At 41.0% G+C, this 17,278-nt stretch overlaps 1 protein-coding gene across 1 annotated transcript in view; it reads left to right on the top strand.

Moving 5' to 3' along the window:
- oca2 (oculocutaneous albinism II) overlaps positions 1 to 17,278 on the top strand; it is a 45,266-nt gene that overhangs the window by 26,050 nt on the left and 1,938 nt on the right. Inside the window, exons 19-23 of the mRNA XM_023413264.2 lie at positions 3,560 to 3,687; positions 4,236 to 4,295; positions 5,065 to 5,169; positions 7,497 to 7,590; positions 8,326 to 8,419. Coding sequence (XP_023269032.1) covers positions 3,560 to 3,687; positions 4,236 to 4,295; positions 5,065 to 5,169; positions 7,497 to 7,590; positions 8,326 to 8,419 — 481 coding nt within the window. The remainder of the gene's footprint in view (positions 1 to 3,559; positions 3,688 to 4,235; positions 4,296 to 5,064; positions 5,170 to 7,496; positions 7,591 to 8,325; positions 8,420 to 17,278) is intronic.

The following is a 17,278-nucleotide window of genomic DNA, read 5'->3' as shown; positions in this document are numbered from 1 at the left end:
TGAGTCTGTCATAAACTGTTCACACTCGCCTAAAAGCTCTTTTTAATTGGAGAGCTCTTTAGGTTTGTTATCTACTGCCTGTTTCTGGCCCTGTTCACTGTGCAGTCAGCTTCAGGGAATATCAATGTAGTGAGGAAATGTCCTCTGCTGCTTGAATGAATCATAGAACTTTGTAATGTTTAATTGGCTGTTTATTCTGGGTCCCTGACTTAATATCTTACCACTTACTACATGTAAAACTATGAGAGGGAATTAATTATTAGTTATTTATTCCTAACTAGAAGAGAAGACAATGACTAAATACTGAAGACATACTCAGAGGTGCACCTCAAATAAGTAAATTAAAATAAAATGTTGTCAAACTCATGTAACTGCCATGAGCAGCTTTATCAATAGAAATAAAAACTATGTACAAAAATCATACTGAACTTTATAATGAGTATATGACATTTAACCCACAAACACCCACAACACACATCAACAGTATATCAGACTGAATGCAACACTTGGTACTTGGACTCTGGTAAAAAGTTTTTTAAGCTCCACTGACCGGCTCTTTGTTTCAGCACTTTTACTTGTTTGAACTCTTCTCTAAACTCTGAAGATAAATGTTAACAGGATCTTCAGTACAACTTTATATCTCAACCCATAGAGTATATATAGTTTTGGACCAGTAGATCATAGTATCATCTGCATATAAATTGAACATGAATGATTTTGGAAGTCATTATTAATAAAACAGTGAACAGCAATGGGCCTAAGGAGGAACCCTGTGGTACACCTTTTTCCATGATCATTAAATCTGAACCGCCCTGAAAAAAAAGACACACTAGCATCTGTGGAGTATGAATTACACCACAGTAAAGAATGTTTAGAAAGACCAATAGCACAAAGTCCGTCTAAGAGGAGGTATTGATCAGCCATTTTAAAAGCCTTAGTAAGATCTATAAGTAGTACTATAATAGTCTGGCACGTTTCCACATTAATTGAACTTCACATGTAGCTAGAGACAAATTAAATAAGTCGGCCAGAGGATATGGCACAACGTGAGGGGCAAGCTTGATAAACCCTAATCTCCAAACCATCTAGATCAGCACCACTACCTGAGCTTAGGTAACCTGCTGAACATCAACTGGACGGATTGCTGTAAAGGAGAAGGAGCTTCCTCGCGGTTAGATGAGAGACGGAGGGAAAATGCTGGTTGAATGGATACTGTAAATTATAGATAATTAAATTTCTTTACTGACATCTAATGTGAATAGTGGAGCTTTTGGGGTTTTTAAAGTCATTAACTAAACATTCATTTCTAATAAGTAGATTTAGCATTTCTTTCATCAGCAGAATCCCTTGTTAAGATATATTTTTCCTAGGCCTTATCTCTTTGTTTAAAAACACTTATAAGATCACCATTTATTCAAATTTAATGTCTATAACATGAACAAATTCAGTGTTAAAGAAATTTCAGGCATCTTCAACCGAAAGGTATCAAATGAAACCGCCATTTATTTTTATTATTAAATCTTGAACAGAAAGTTGAGTATAAATATTTTTGCATTGTCTTATCGTGATGAGTCTCAGTCGAGAGATGAGGGGCTTCAGTATAGTAGGCTCACTTATGACTTTAGGTTTATACTGCCAAATAGGTTTCCATCAGTGAGGGATGAGCATTAAGAGTCACGCAGAATAATCATTTCGCTTGGACGAAGAGTTATTGGTCGACAAAATTAATTTTTTTAGATTCTAATGGAGAATTTTCAGGCCTGTAAATATTCCTCTAAAATGGATTTACGTTCATTTAAACAAAGAAACATTCAAAATACATGGGATTCTCTGTCGGTAAAACAAGTTCAGGAGACAAATTTGAAGAGACGCATGAAGCCACTCCTCCTCCTCCTCCTCAGGTGCAGCTCGGTACAGAACAAAGATGTCAAGTTTAATATCTTTATCAGAGATGTTAATATTCAACCATGTCTCAGAGAGTGTAATTACACTGGGCTGATTATAAACAAGCCAGGCTCTTAAGAGATCAGTGTTTTGAAGTGATATTCAGATGAATTACATGTAGACCTTGAACAGTGTTATTTATGCAGTTATAGATACAACAGAGAGAGAAAAGAGTATCAACAGATTGTGTCTCACACACACACACACACACACACACACACACACACACACACACACACAGCTGCTCTAATGAATATTTTTATATTAACAATTTAAAAAAAAAACCGACGTGTCAGCTTAGTTTTCTTCCAGTGCTACAAGCACTGTACTTTGCGTCTAGCTTGCTTCAGTCTCGCTGCTCTCATCAGCAGTTTCAGGTGCAGCTGTTACCTGTTAAACTGCTCAGCAGGCGGATAAGTTAGCGACTGGCTGGCGAAGAAACAGATGGTTTCGGGCATATGGTGGCCAGAAAGTTATGACTTGAAATAAGTTTTAATGTTGCTCCGTCTCTAGTGAATTTATATGGTAAATACACATGTTTGCTACCGGATTTATCAGAGCAGTTTTGTCAGTGATGTATTTACAGTTTGTTGTGCTCTTGTTCCCCAAGTGCTCGAAAACACGAAAAAGAAAAAGATCTGTTTGAATTTGAGACGAGCATTTCATAAACCGTCAGTATTTCTGTTGCATTTCTCAGTTACTATCTCCGCCCCATATTTCCCATCGCACATCTGTTCGTAACCACCGTCACATTCTGGTGAATGTTGGAGAACCTGTTAACTGCCTGTTAAAAACACAGTGTTGAACTAAACCCAGCCTGTGTTGTGAAGCTGCAAGAATCTCCTCTTTCTTATCAGCCTCTCCGTCTCCAGGCCTTCCCCGTGTCACTCTCTCCCTTTTTTTGTCTTCTTCCATTGCTCTTCTTTCTTCACTAATTCCCATCAGTTGTGCGATTATTTCCCCAAAGGCCTCAGCCAAGGCAATTACTGCTGCTCACCTGTTTAATCAAATTTTCTCCGAGTGGATGCACACTCTTCCCCTCTTTCAGAAACACTCTCTAATTGTAAATATCAGCAGGCTGGTGCCAACTTTTGTCCTCCAGACTAGAATATGTTGAAATGACATTTTGGCGATAGTGGACGCTTCAGAAGACCCACCAGGGAAGACCAAATACTTTATTCATCATTTCTAACAAGCACCACTTCATGGTTTGATCTGTTCGCTCACCAGAGAGCCGCTCAGTTACTGTGACTCATTTCCACACATTTGTTTCGGATGTTTGACCATTAACTTATATGGGGCCAAACTGCGGAAAGGATGAGTGAGTGTAGTGGACTGGACGTCAGCAGGACTTTATACCATGTGTAACATTTAATAAAGCTTGCCGAACAGAGAGCAGATCGAACTCCATTTTAAAAAAATTAATTAACACCTTTTAATCATTTAAAAAGTCTCAGCATGTGTCATGTGTGATATGTCGTCCTGTTATAAATCTGTGAAAATCCGCTCCATCGGGCTCCGTGTCAGTCGGATGAGGCCATGAAAAGGCTTTTATGTATGTTTTTTTTTTATCCGTAAAGAGAGATGTCAGACCAGGTCTCCTCTTGTCTCTCAGGTTGGATCGCTATCCTTGGTGCGCTGTGGCTTTTGGTTCTGGCTGACATCCAGGATTTCGAGATCATCTTGCACCGGGTGGAATGGGCCACGTTACTGTTCTTTGCTGGCCTCTTTGTTTTGATGGAGGTATTTAACATATAAATATATATATATATATATTTTTTTTTTTTTGGCATTTGATGAACTCATTTATATTTTTTGAGGTAAAACTACAAACTGATGCCAAACAACTTCTGTTTTGTCACACGTGGTAATTATAGCAAATAAATAAAAAAGTGAGCCAGAAGAAGACGACAACAGCATCAGCCCTTGGATCTGTTTACAGTACAGTCCGTTACTGAGCTTACAATCTGAAACCTAATTATCTATTTCTTTACACATCAGCCCCCAAAGTGGGAGGATAAAAGGAAAGTGCAGTGTCAGCACAATAACTGCTGTGTTGTCTGTGTGCAAAACTATCTGTTGAATGCATGAAACACTGTAGTGTCATGAAGCAGACACCGTAAGGAATGGCGAATATTTTCTTGTTCTCTCTGTCAATATTGATAACAAGAATAGATTTGTCTCTGTCTTTTTAATGGCTGCTAAATAAAAACCAAATAGCTTTTTCTTCTCTTGGTTTAATCTCACTTGTAACTAATTCTCTTCATATTAATCTTCTCTTCATTTTTCAGGCTCTAGCCCAGCTGCAGCTCATCGACTATATTGGAGAACAGACAGCACTGCTAATAAAAGTGAGGGATTTGTTCTTTCTTTCTTTTGATTCTCAACCTTAACAATGGTCTCTCAGGGCTTCATGCGTCTGGTGTAATTGATAACTGGGCACAGGTGACATGATATTGCATTTCATGCATATTGATCCTTTTGTTCAGCACAGCTCTGAATTTAATTATTTTGTTTACATGTAATTCGTGTCAGCGGTTGAGAGGAGTCTGAGGTAATTCTCACCTGTGTGCATCATGGCAGCAGTGTGTGTCTTAGTAGAGAATTGCAGCAGTAATAGGTATGTCAGCTTGTGTTTAGACTGTTGGCCTGTATAAGTCGAATAATCACACATGACAGGTGGGTTGCTATTCATGGTTTCTGACCTGCTCAGCGTCGCCGAGCAGTGGACAACCTGCTGGGTAGAAGTGCCGTGGCCTTTTCTCTGAAGTACAAGGAGTGGAAGGATGAAAGGAGTAGATATTTTCTCCGTTAACCTGGCCATGCAAACGTAAGAGAAGAGTAACCAGAGGGTTCAGGCAGCGTCATGCTTCTCGCTGGGTGAGCGGCACCAGCTCAGAGATAAACCTCAAACACACCGGCACGACCTGTGGTCATGTCACACATTCAAACAGCTTCGTCCTCCCAGCTTCTGCCCGCCGATACGAGGTTCTGTGTCAAAGACTGAACATAATTGGTGTGTTTGACTTGAATGGGTGATATGGCTGGGGGGGGGGGGTGCACATCTGAGTGAAGCTGAAAGTCGCACTCATCTGTCGCTCTTATTATCTCTCTTCCCAGGCGGTGCCAGAGGACCAGCGCTTGGCCATAGCCATTATTCTGGTGATGTGGGTCTCGGCTCTGGCGTCTTCGCTCATTGACAACATTCCCTTCACTGCCACCATGGTAAGAGACACCAGCGGGACGCTTTTAATGTCACACATCCAGTCATTTGAATTGAGACGGCCTTCACACATATTTGTTACTTAATCTTCCTTTGAGCAAAACTTACCATTTCTAGGTCTGTCAGCTGTTGTTGAAGTGACTTTTCACTTTTGACACAATCTCTAATCAGTCAAGTCCAACTCTGAATTGTTTTATAGCTCTAACAGCTGTAAGAAAACAGCATGAAGATTTTCTCCAGATGCAAAAGGTGTAAGCTGAAGCTGCAGCTCATATCCTTTTAAAAACGCACGACATGAAAGAAACAGAGAAAAGTTTACACTTCCCTTTTTCTCACCACAATTGTTCCACAAATTTTGCGCCTGTAACAGAAAAACAACATTAGTCCTGACTCCTTTTTACTCAAACATGCATGTTGGCTTTAACAACTTTGATATAAAATCAGATGGGATTTCCTCCCATACGTGCAGTACCACACACAAGCTTTGTCCAGACTTAGAAGTAAGAAATATTTTATTTTATATATATGTAATCAGTCCTAGCTCTAATATCTCATTACTTTTCTCTTGATAGAAATGTTGAGAGCTGAGTGAAGGAGGTTTCAAGGGACAGATATATATATCTCTCACATACACATGTGAAAGTTCTGTTGGACACGTAAACATAAACATGTCCTCCCTGACTCACATTGACTTTTTGTCTTCATGAGGACGATGCGTACTATCTGTCCCTGGGACTTTTTTACATCTCCCTACACTTGCTACCAATAAGGGGGGCCGTGCTGTAGCCTTGGTTGCTATGGTTACTGCTGCTGATGGGAGTGAAGCAGCTGCACACTCACCAGGCCAGGGATAAACAATGAACCATGTTGACCTGTGACTGACCTCGTGTGAAGACACTTACTGAATAAAAGAAAGCAGACTAACTGATAAAGAAGAGACTTGAAAAGAGGAGTTTCTGTCACGATCGTGAAATCTTTAACAACATTGAATAAGAGGAGCAGAGAGATTCTCTTTCTGTATCCTCCCATATATATATATATATATATATATATATATATGTATATTCTGCCCTTCTGTTGCCAGCTGTCTGTTTGAGTGAAAATTAATAGATTGTACAGAGATCAATGTTTCACTGGTGTCCTGCCAGTCTGCTCAATGAAAATGACAGCGAGAAAAGGAAGAGATGTTATGCCACTGACAGGATGAGATGCTGACTCGACGGCTCCCCACCAGTGTATCCGGACTTTTGAAGATTTCCTTTTTCTCTGGTAGATTTTTCTGCAAATGTTGTTCTACCTGCAGAGAAGAGGACTTCAAACTGCTTGAGATGAGAAGAGAGCACGTCCTGATTGCCACAATAGACTGAGAAAAGATTAGTTTTTTAAATTCGGATCAGACAAAATAATGCACGACTGAAACATTTTAGAGAGGCTTTCATTTACAAACGGATGGTTTGATTTTTTGGGTTTGACAAGAGTTAGACAAGAAGATCGATACCATTCATGTCCATATAGCATATATTAAGGTAAAGCTAGCAGCTGTTAGCTTAGCTTAGCATAAAGACCTGGGACTGTCCAAAGCTGAATAATCCACCTACCAGCACCTACTAGGCTCACTAATTAACATGTTGAATCTGGTTTACTGAATTAATATAAAAACAGAAGTATAAAAAAATTATATTTCGTTAGATTTAGTTTCCTTTGGACACAGACAGGCGCGTTGTTTTCTGTCTCTGTGCTAGGTAACCGGCATCTGGCTGTAGAAGCAAGTGTATTCCTTCAAACTTTGCTCTTCAAGCACAAACAAATGCAAACTATTGTTTCCTTCACAGTCCTTGTAAATGTTCAGAAAGGAGTTTGTTTTTGTAACCAGTCGCAGACATTTCGATCGATACAAGGCTGCGTACAGTGTATTCATGCTCTGCTAGTACGGTTTGTGAAAATGATGCACACAGCAGCACTCACTCATGCTGCATCTAGTTACACCAGCAGGAACCAATGCAAACATTACACTGTGATGGCTTTAATGTTTTCTTTATTTGTGGACTTATACTCAGAAGTTTCATAAAAGTCCTGAGAAAATAATCCAACTGTTCTGCCATCATGGTGGGATCAAGTCTGGCTCATCACCTGCTGTATGTTGCATCTAAGACCCATCACATATCGCAGCACAGATGGAGCCTCTGTGTTTATGTTTATGTGTTTGGTGCGTCGCTTGGACTAGGAAGTTTGACGACTTCTCCTGTTTTAGAAACTAAAAATCTACCGAATCAGTGCGTTTAACAAACTAAAAACAGTGTATATTATCAATCTGTCTCTGTACTCACAGATTCCAGTTCTCATCAACTTGAGTCAGGATGCAGATGTGAACCTGCCAGTAAAACCTCTCATCTTTGCTCTAGCTATGGGAGCCTGTCTTGGCGGTAAGCCTCTCTTTTTAATCTCTTCATGTAATAAAATATAAACTCAAGAATAAAGAAATTGTATGAGACTGTTTGTTTGGTTTTGGGATAGACACACAAAAACCTTCCGGAAAAATACCAGAGACTTTATAGTTTATCTCTGTTTGAGCTGTGGATCTTTACCGATGGCCTCTGCCAGAAGGAGGCATCATATGCTCTAAGTGACAGACACACTTTGTACAGCTGTGTCACTCCTCGGGGAGGTCAGGCTGTGCTTTTTGTGAGCGCAGCCCAAGGCCCCTTCAAGGCTTGCCTGGTTCAGGCTCTACCGCACCCCTGCAGCCGGGCCCTTCGGCACAGTGTGGCTCTGTTTGGGTGGGAAGGACACAAAGAGAGAGAGATGGAGAGAGCTGTCATAGTGTTTCAGTTTAATCAACTGCGCTGTGACAGGCCGTTATCGATCTGCAGTATTATGTTGCCGCTGCCCGGCTCCATCTCCGCACTGACACCTTTTGAGACTTGAGCTGTATCGAACGGCGGGATGGAGACACACACTGTCAAAATGTTGCTTACAGTGGATGGAAAATAGTAAAAACTTTATACGGGATCAAGATGGAAAATATTGAGAGAATTCTGAAAGATTATTATGAATATTATTATAATAGTGCATAAATAAAATCCTGTGTTATTGCGCTCATGTTCTTGTAGTGAGTAATGTGAACTCAGACCATTTAATGTTTTTTCCTTTTTATTTAGGGAACGGCACGTTGATAGGAGCCTCTGCCAACGTTGTGTGTGCAGGAATCGCTGAGCAACACGGATATGGCTTTTCCTTTGTGGAGTTCTTCAGGTGAGCTCCTCTCTCCCCCAACGGCACTAAACATAATCAAACCGTCCAAAGTTCGAAATAGGTTATTAACACCATGTTTCAAAATCTGGCTCCCAGAGATTTTGTTTTTATTTTTTTATCTCTCTGGGTAATGACTTTTGCATCACTGTGGCTCCTATTCTGCCTGAAGTGGTTACTTACACATTAATGCCTGTCATATGTCACAAGAGGAGACGCCAACAATGTGAACGGAGTTGCCTCAGAACATTTATAAGAAAAAGCCGCAAGCATCAGAGTTCAGTGCTTGTATTTATGAAGTGGGTCAGAGCAGCAGATCACTCCTGGCTGACCAAAACGTCTGTCCAGAGACTCACATGTTTGGTCTTAAGTGTGGGATAAGAGGTAAAAAGCAATTTAAGAACTTTCTTACCTCAGGAAATGAACTTATCTTGGCCTTTGATTGTGTTTATGGGCCTCAAAGATGATACACATGGAAAGGGTCGTCTGCAGAATGAAGGATGTCTCAATTTAAAGCTTCATATTTGACACTTTACCTGTGTTTTATTTGAAGTGTTGATCTATAAGAAGATATATTTGTGGTTTTAAGAACCAAAAACCATCTCAGTGTAGTTTTACATCTCCTCTCTCAGGCTTCTCTCTGGAGCTCTAGTAACAACAGGTCGGTGAGCCAATCAGAAGAGAGGAAGCTCTGAGCCTCTCTTCTGATTGGCTGACTGTTTTCTGAGTGATCCAATAAAAAGATAGCAGATTTCAGATACACATTTAGAAAAAAACAAATCCTGCAAGGTTGGATGGTGGGTCCAGGTGGGCGGGGCTTGAGGCATGACTGTTTAGTTGTGACATCACAAAGTTACAGAAGTCCTGATGGCTCATTTTAAGGCTCAGGTTTTGAATATGTGGCATTGTGTCTGTGGATTGCACAATTTGACACTTTCACAATATTTATGTAACACCTAGAACTTGCTCTATAATAAAAGACACACTTCCAACTATATGGGACCTTTAATTACAGCAGGTTAATTTTAATATAGAGTCTTATACGCATATAGCCAATTACTATTATGTATTTTCTTTATTTAAAATAATAGCTGCATCTGTATATTTGAGATATGTGGTGATATTGTTACAGTGCATTTCCAAAGGCTGGGTAACATGACAGAAATAAATACTGTATATTTCCCTGCATGTAGTGAACATAAAAGGGGGGTGCAACTGAAAGGGGAAATGAACAGTAGAAGAGAAGATTAGACTGCAGCCAGCAACACAGTTTTCATCATCGCTGTGTGAGCATGTGCAATGTGTGTAAGATCTGGCACCATTATTAGGTGTGAAACAAAATAGTGGTTGGACGAGGCTGAAAGGATAATTTCACACAGCTGAGTTAAATTACCTACTATTTTCATTTACACATAGGCAGCGTTTATTTTTAGGCCACGTGAGTGGCTTGCCAATATTTACTCACAGTCTAAATGGCATATTTGAAAATATCAATGAGTTTTGATTAATTTTATTATATTTTGCACATATGTAACCATGGTATGTTACCAAGTTATTTGCCTATATACACATATAAGCTACTCATTAGACATGTTCATTAAAAAGCTGTTTAATAATTCAAACTGTCAGAGAGACACGTCGTCGCAGTCTGTATTTTGCTGGTGTTGTAAAACTGTGACACTGACGCTCTCTCAGGGAAGTCGTCCTGATCTTTGCTGACAGTGAATGTAGGTGGTTTGCTTGATAAACATGAGCTGTGTTGATTGAAATGTGTTTGTGCAGGCGCATGTGTTATCTGGCAGAGGTTGGTCTGCTTGTGGAGGGGTAGTGCTGGAATTCTGGGTACTGGCACATTAGTGTATTTGTCTAAGCAGAACCAGGTTTTTTAAGGGTTTCCACCTGACCTTGCGTGGGATATACATATATATATATATATATATAGCAGTGTACCTTTCTGTCAGTAAAATAACAGGAACCAACCTGGCAGACATGAGTTTGTCGTCTGGACTGGGCAGTGATTGTAGCTTGTGTCCCCTGCAGTGACTCTGTAAGGTCAGTTTATACTGAGTGTGGAGGGAATGAATCTGTAGCAACATGCACTCATGGTCCACAGGAAAAAGAAGCACTAACACACTGAGTCATAAACATATTATAAACATTCAAACATACATGTGACTGATTGAACGGAGTGAAAAGACTCACGGAGGGCTTGATGTGAGAACCGGCTGATGTTAATAAACCAAGTGAATGGTGAAAAAATGTCATTATATCTCAAGCATGGATGGTAAGTAGGCTGCCTCCCAAGTTGCCACCTGCTCACTAGTAATTTTCATTCTGGTGACGTAACAGCGAGACATACTTTGCAATTTGCTGGTCTTGGGGGAGTGGAAGTGGTCAGTGATGTTGAAAGAAGGATGAATATGGGTCTGATTAGGCTTAACATGCAATCACTTGGAAATAGCATGCTATTTGATTCACGGGACTACTAAGTGAACTGCGTGTGCTGATGAATAGAGGCAGAGTGAGACCATTTCTTTTTTCGGGGGGGTTTTGTTCTGCAACAGATCAGGTTTGAGTTGGTGATTTCGGTGTCTGCAGGTGGGATTTACATGAAACAGTGTTTGTGGTTGTGCCTAACGCTCTGTAGAGGTTTTTTCTTCATCAAATGTACATCTAAGAATCACGCGGTGACCGTTTGACTTTTTTGTGTGTATTCTGCCTTCCTTTGCATATTTATGGTTTCTCTTTAATATTTGCTGTTTTTAGCTGTGGGTGCGACTTTGATCAAGACTGAAATATCTCAACAACTGTTTAATGGATCGCTGTGAAATGTGGCACATTTGGACATTCATAAATCCTGAGAGACCAAAGCGATTTGTTAAAGCTCTACAATGAGGCTGACCTTCGTGTCTTTCAGTGAAATGTCTGAGCACCTGATGTATTGACATTGAACTGTAATCACCTTTCATCGAGTGGCATCACCAGGTCGAAACTTTAATTTGTCCAATACTTTGGTTTGTTACAACAATCCCATCAACCTCAGCTGCACGTTGTGTTTAGTGCTAATTAGCAAATGCTAGCATGCTAACATCATCCATCAGTCAATCAATAACTAATAAAAGACACATTAATAACACGTAACATTAATGTATGACTTAAGTTTTTCGCTGCCTCCAACAGGATTGAGTCCATCTTTCTTAGTTTCCTAAACCAGGAGGAGCAGAGGGCCGGAGGAGGTAATGAGAGCGTGGTGAAAGAAAAGAATAACTGTAGCTGAGCTTTGGCACTAAGAAAAATAATTTTCACAATTATGTATTCATTGTTTCTTGTAACCCTCTCAATCTGGTTTGAAGTGCCACTAAACGTCAATGAAATAATCGGTGGAGAATGTGGTCAGAGTTTTTGTCCCTGACAAATGTGTTATTGACCGGACGGACTCAGGATCGTCCGTCTGCGTAGAATTTCCCTGAAATGAACGAGAACGGTTTCAGACTGTCAGCTCTGCCTCCGTCACACGGTCGCTGTGTTTACAGTTATTGGATAGAGAGGCAGTGCTCTCGGCTGAAGCGCTTGCCAGTAATTGGCCTGTCTGTGGCAAAGGGTCACAGCTGTTCAGAGAGACAGGTAAAGGGGGAGACACGTCTGTCCCTGACTCCGGGCAGCTGGGACCGACTGGTGCTGCATCAGGTGGTTAAATCCAGGAGCCCAGATGAGCCTCCAGGGGCATGAATGCCCTTTTCATAGAGCGTCACAAAGCGAAATGAGAGGCCCCGCATAGCTCAGCAATTAGTCGGTGTGGTCCCTGTTGCTTCTTTCATGCCCCGAGGCCCTGATCAGCCTCCTCTCCTCAAATTAACCTGGGGAGCATGGCAAAAGCACTTCCTTTGTATGTGCTGTATAGTCCATCTGAACAGGGTATGAGTCATTGCCAGTGGTGTAAAAATTACCCACTGATACAGTTTAGTACCTCGTCTGCGTTTTCTAAGAGATGTTTGATCAGTGGTGCAAAAAGTAATATAATATTAATACACTTTAATATAAAAACTTACCTCTAAAACTGAATTTAAACAAGTTATTGTTGCAGTAAAATAAAATCTGGCAAATTAAAGTACAAAGAATTAAATAGAGTAAAATACCCATCAAGCTCAAGTAAAGTAGTCCCTCTAACCAGCGACATTTTCCAGCTCTTCCGAGGGTGATCCCGAGATGTTCCCAGGCCAGATGAGATGTATAATCTCTCCTCCCAGTCGGGTGGACGACCTCAAGGAAGCATCCTAACCGTTTCTCCATTCGAAGGAGCAGCGACTCTACTCCGAGCTGCTCACCTGCTCATCTCTAAGGCTGAGCGCAGTCTCCCTGCGGAGGAAACCCATTTTTTCCCGCTCATTATTTCGGTCATTACCCAAATCTCATGACCATAGGTGAGGGTCAGAGTGAAGATCGACTGGTAAATGGCGAGTTTCGCCAACGCTGCCCACCGCCCGTCCATCTCCCGTTCCGTCCAACAAGACCCCGATATACTGAACAGTCCGATGCTTTACTTTACCTACTTTACTTAAGTAAAAGTATCAGTAAAATGTACTTAAAGTATTAAAAGCAAAAGTCTTCATCCTGCAAAAAATAACTCGGTACTCAATCAGTCAAACCACACTCGCATTCAAACTCACATTTTAACCTTTAACGACACCTGGACAGTTTAGTGACTGACACACACACACACACACACACACACACACACACACACACACACACACTGTTGCAGCTGGTAAACATGAGCTGATTTAAAAGAAGAAGACCATCATTCAGTCTCTCACCCTGTGCTGCCTCCTTTTGTCGCACCACAGATTTAATATTCGCAGTCATGCAGCTCTCTCCATCTGCGGCTTGTGCTGGAAACAATGGTCTCCTGCACTGGAGACAACAGGTGCGATATTGTCATTTGCAAGAAATCTTAGCTTATTCAAAGCTACAAATCCTGTGTATTCTTGTGCAGTACATTCTGGACCACTCTGCGTATTGGATAGCGCAGGTCAAGCGTTGTCACAGGGAGCGGTGCCGTCCCGTGTCGGAGACGAGTGTCCCTCTTTATCTAAAGAGTGTCTTTGCGATTGCGATCAGGACGTTCACAGAGCTCCCATCGTATGCAATTAAATCAGCGTGTGAGATCACCGGGCAGAGTTCGGAGCTTTTCAACAAGGTGAACCTTGTTCCCTTTCTGTGCCGTACCCTGGCAACGCTTTTCACGTGTCCTCTGTCCCTCCATGCTGCGTCTGTGATGGGGGGATGTGTGTTGCTCAGCATAAACGGATTCACTTGTTGTAGAGGTGACCTCAGCTTGTCTGACTATGATAACACTTTAGAGATTCCTCGCTCCATCCATCTTAATTGGACTTTCATTTCACAGTCACAGTGGTCTCATGTTATTAAGCCATTAACAGGCCTTGACCTTGTGAAACCGTTTTTCATTTTTTAACATATTAGTAAATATTATATGTATTTATACTAGCTGTACTTTAAATGCCTTTATACACGACATTGGAAGAAATAGTTACCATAAGCTCAGATGACCCCCCCCCCCCCACACACACACACACACACACACACACACACTCACACACACACTACAGATCAATATACACACCACTCAGCTGCTGTGATCTTCCATCCACACTGCTGAATGCTGCATCACTGTCCGGCTCTGGAGTGTTTTACAGCATTTATTCTTCGGCCTGAGGGTGAGTGGTGGGTTTGTCTGTGGTCTGGTGATTTCTTTTCAGCCACCACTTAGCAAAACAATCCAATAAGAGCGGCTTTACTCCTCGTCAGCCATTCACTGATTATTTCATAGCTGTTGTGAGAGATTAACATTTACCAAACATATCAGTTAGGTCTCATCCTAAAATGATTTTCTCTTGTCACATTAAAGTGGAAATACAGTTTGAAATACAAACAATAAGGCGTAACATACAGCTGCAGTTGCAGTTACAAACGTCAAATCCACCGAGTACCGAGGAAACAAGTAGCCTACTACTACTTTGTCGGGAGGCGGAGGCGGCCGCATCACAGTTCTTTATGCAGGAAAAACCTGGTATGTTCAGAGGTTTCGTGATCAAACGAGAGGCTGATAAAAATGAGGTGAAAGGTTCAGTCTTTGTTGAGGCAGAAGACGTGTCTGCCTTTACATGGCTGAAGGTTCCTCGTGTGGATTAAACCTTTGATGTGTAAACAAAAATGATAATCACTCTGACCTCAGTTCAGTTGGCCACTGAAAAACTTTGACTGTTAGAATTGAAATGGGCCACCACACCATACTGAAATCATTATTAATGAGCTTAAGTGCTTGACTAGCCTCATTAATCCTTAGTTCAAGTACTAATTTGACATTTCCACATGCATATTAAATGAAGACTGCATAATTTTATTCATCGGAATGAAGAAATAGTTGTAGCAATAAAGAGTAATCCACTGACACACAATTATCAGACAGTGCTCACACACATAAACCGTTTAGGCTTTAATTTAAGAACCTCTGGACCTTTCTGAGCCTCTTCAGTGCAGAAGATTCACTGACTGGAACGCAGTGAAAGGTCGTGTTAAAATGGAGCTTCTGATTCAGAAAACTTTCTATAAGAGATAGATATAGAGATAGAGATATAATATAGGTCACGAGCTGCTAACTTTTTCCACCCCTCTTTTATAAGGAAGCACAAAATGCACATGAATAGCTTTTGAAAACTTTAGTGGTTAATATCTTTGAGTGCAGACCGCTCTCTGTATGTCTGAGGATTTGTGTGTCTCTTTTTTGTGTGTGGCAAAGCATTTACTAAACCCACTGTTCTGTGCTGTTCTTCTTCATGCTGGTATTGATATTTGATTAGACAGCTCTTGTTTATGACGCAGTGTAACAAAGGATAATGAGGATTAGTAGTCAGAGCACTGCATTTAGTGCTGAAACGCTCATTTTTCTGTGAAATATTAAATCATCCAAGCGCTAATCTTTGCTCAGATGTCAGAAATATCTTCAATAAGGAACTAATGTAAATAGTAGTCTTAATTGGCCACATGTGGGATTCTTTATTAGTCAAAGTTGAACATTTTATCCCAGTTAATGTTGGTAATTCTGTCACCTGTGATCAGAGCTTTGTGAAGCCTGGTACATACTTTACATTCTCTGGGGATCCTCACAGTGTTTTCACTCATCTTTGTTTATGGAGCGATTTGCATTGAACATGGTGCATATAAGCACCAAGGAACACAGTCTGAAACGATCTCTCAGCGCGGCCAACAGCAGCATACTTTCAATAACTTTTGGTCCAACAATAAAATGGACAAAACAGAGTGAACATAGTAAACAGAGAGGGGCTGCTACTGGCCCTTTAGTAGGACATTCTTTTATTTTGTCAAGTTTAATCTGAAGTGGTTACAGTACAGCCACACACACGTGAGTCGATGCATTTCATTACGCCCTATTCCATCTATGGTTGTGACTCAGTGACTACCTGACTATGAATTTCTTTCACATTTAATCAGCTGTACAAGCTCCACATTGACATGCACGGCTTGATTTCTTCTCCTTTTGTGAGCAGCATGGGCGCTGTGGTTACACTTGCCATCATCAGCCGGGCTTATTATACTGTAGATAAGAGACTCCAAATCAAGGTGTTGTGTTTTCTCCCACCAGATAGTGATAATAAATGCCAGCAAATGGGATAAAAATGAATAAATTTACCCCCTGAAATATTCAGATTTCCATAAAAAGCAAGTTCACATTGGAAAGTAAAATCAAAACCAAAGGGCACCTGTGACTCACCGCCCATTAAATACTGAATCAGAGTGAATCATGCCCAGGTAAACGGAAAACACTCGCAACAAAGAGGAAGCTTTTACTTTTCTTTTGCACAATTAACCTTCCCATTTCAGATAGTTATCTGTGAGACTCTCTCTGACTTGGGACTCGTGTGTTTGTGCCACAGTGGCTATCGTGATGAAAATATACATCAGCCTAATGGATGCACAAAAAAAAAAAAAAGAAGCTGTGCCCGCTGCTAAAAACCACAGTTCGACCAAATGGAATATAAAATTGTGTTTCTGTTGGTCGCCGGCCAATGGACGGACAAACAGCCCATTATGCTCACCCTATTGTAATCACGCTTCATCATCATAATAATTGGCCATGCAAGTGGAAATAACTGGCTGTTATCACATTCCATTCATCTCAATAGGAAGATGGTGGACAGTGAAGTGAATCATCATCATCAGTGTGGTGAGGCAGCAGTAGGTGTTCCTGCTTTATTTGGTGCTAACTTATTTATTGCATCTCTCACTTGACTGCAGCCTCACACGGCTCCATTACACTAGTAGGAAACATCTGCTGTAAATGATATTTTAACGATATGGGTGCTCTTCATTTTTCAGTAGGGGTGCTATAGTTTTTAATCGTTTTGCCGCCTTGATGGAGATGGATTGGCGGCACACTATAACTGTACATGTATTTTCTTTTCTCTGTCGTCGTCCTGTAAAAACCGATCTGTGTCACACACTGGGGGCAAACAGATCTCTGGCCCTCGGAGCAGCCATGTGTCCATATAGGACATGGTACACATCCAAAACGACAAACCATCTGCAGTTCTGGAGTCGTCTAAGCGCACATTTGAAATTGATGATGCTAATTCAGGAATGAAAACTGGGAGGGCAGCCACGGCCACAGGTGCCCAACTTTAGACTAGTTAGTTGTGTGCGTTGGCGTGCACTCGAGGGCTTTTCAAATTCTCCCTACAAACACGATGTGATTTCACTCGGCCAAATAATATGCAACCCCGTTTTAACATCTCGGTGGGGCTTGTCTTGGAGCAGCAGATAGCA

Source organism: Seriola lalandi, unplaced genomic scaffold, assembly GCF_002814215.2.
Source record: "Seriola lalandi dorsalis isolate HSWRI2012SDOR001 ecotype SW California unplaced genomic scaffold, Sedor1 jcf7180002054511, whole genome shotgun sequence".
NCBI classification, from domain to species: domain Eukaryota; kingdom Metazoa; phylum Chordata; class Actinopteri; order Carangiformes; family Carangidae; genus Seriola; species Seriola lalandi.
The sequence above is the reverse complement of the archived record's forward strand: the minus strand, read 5'-3'. Positions and strand labels throughout refer to the sequence as shown.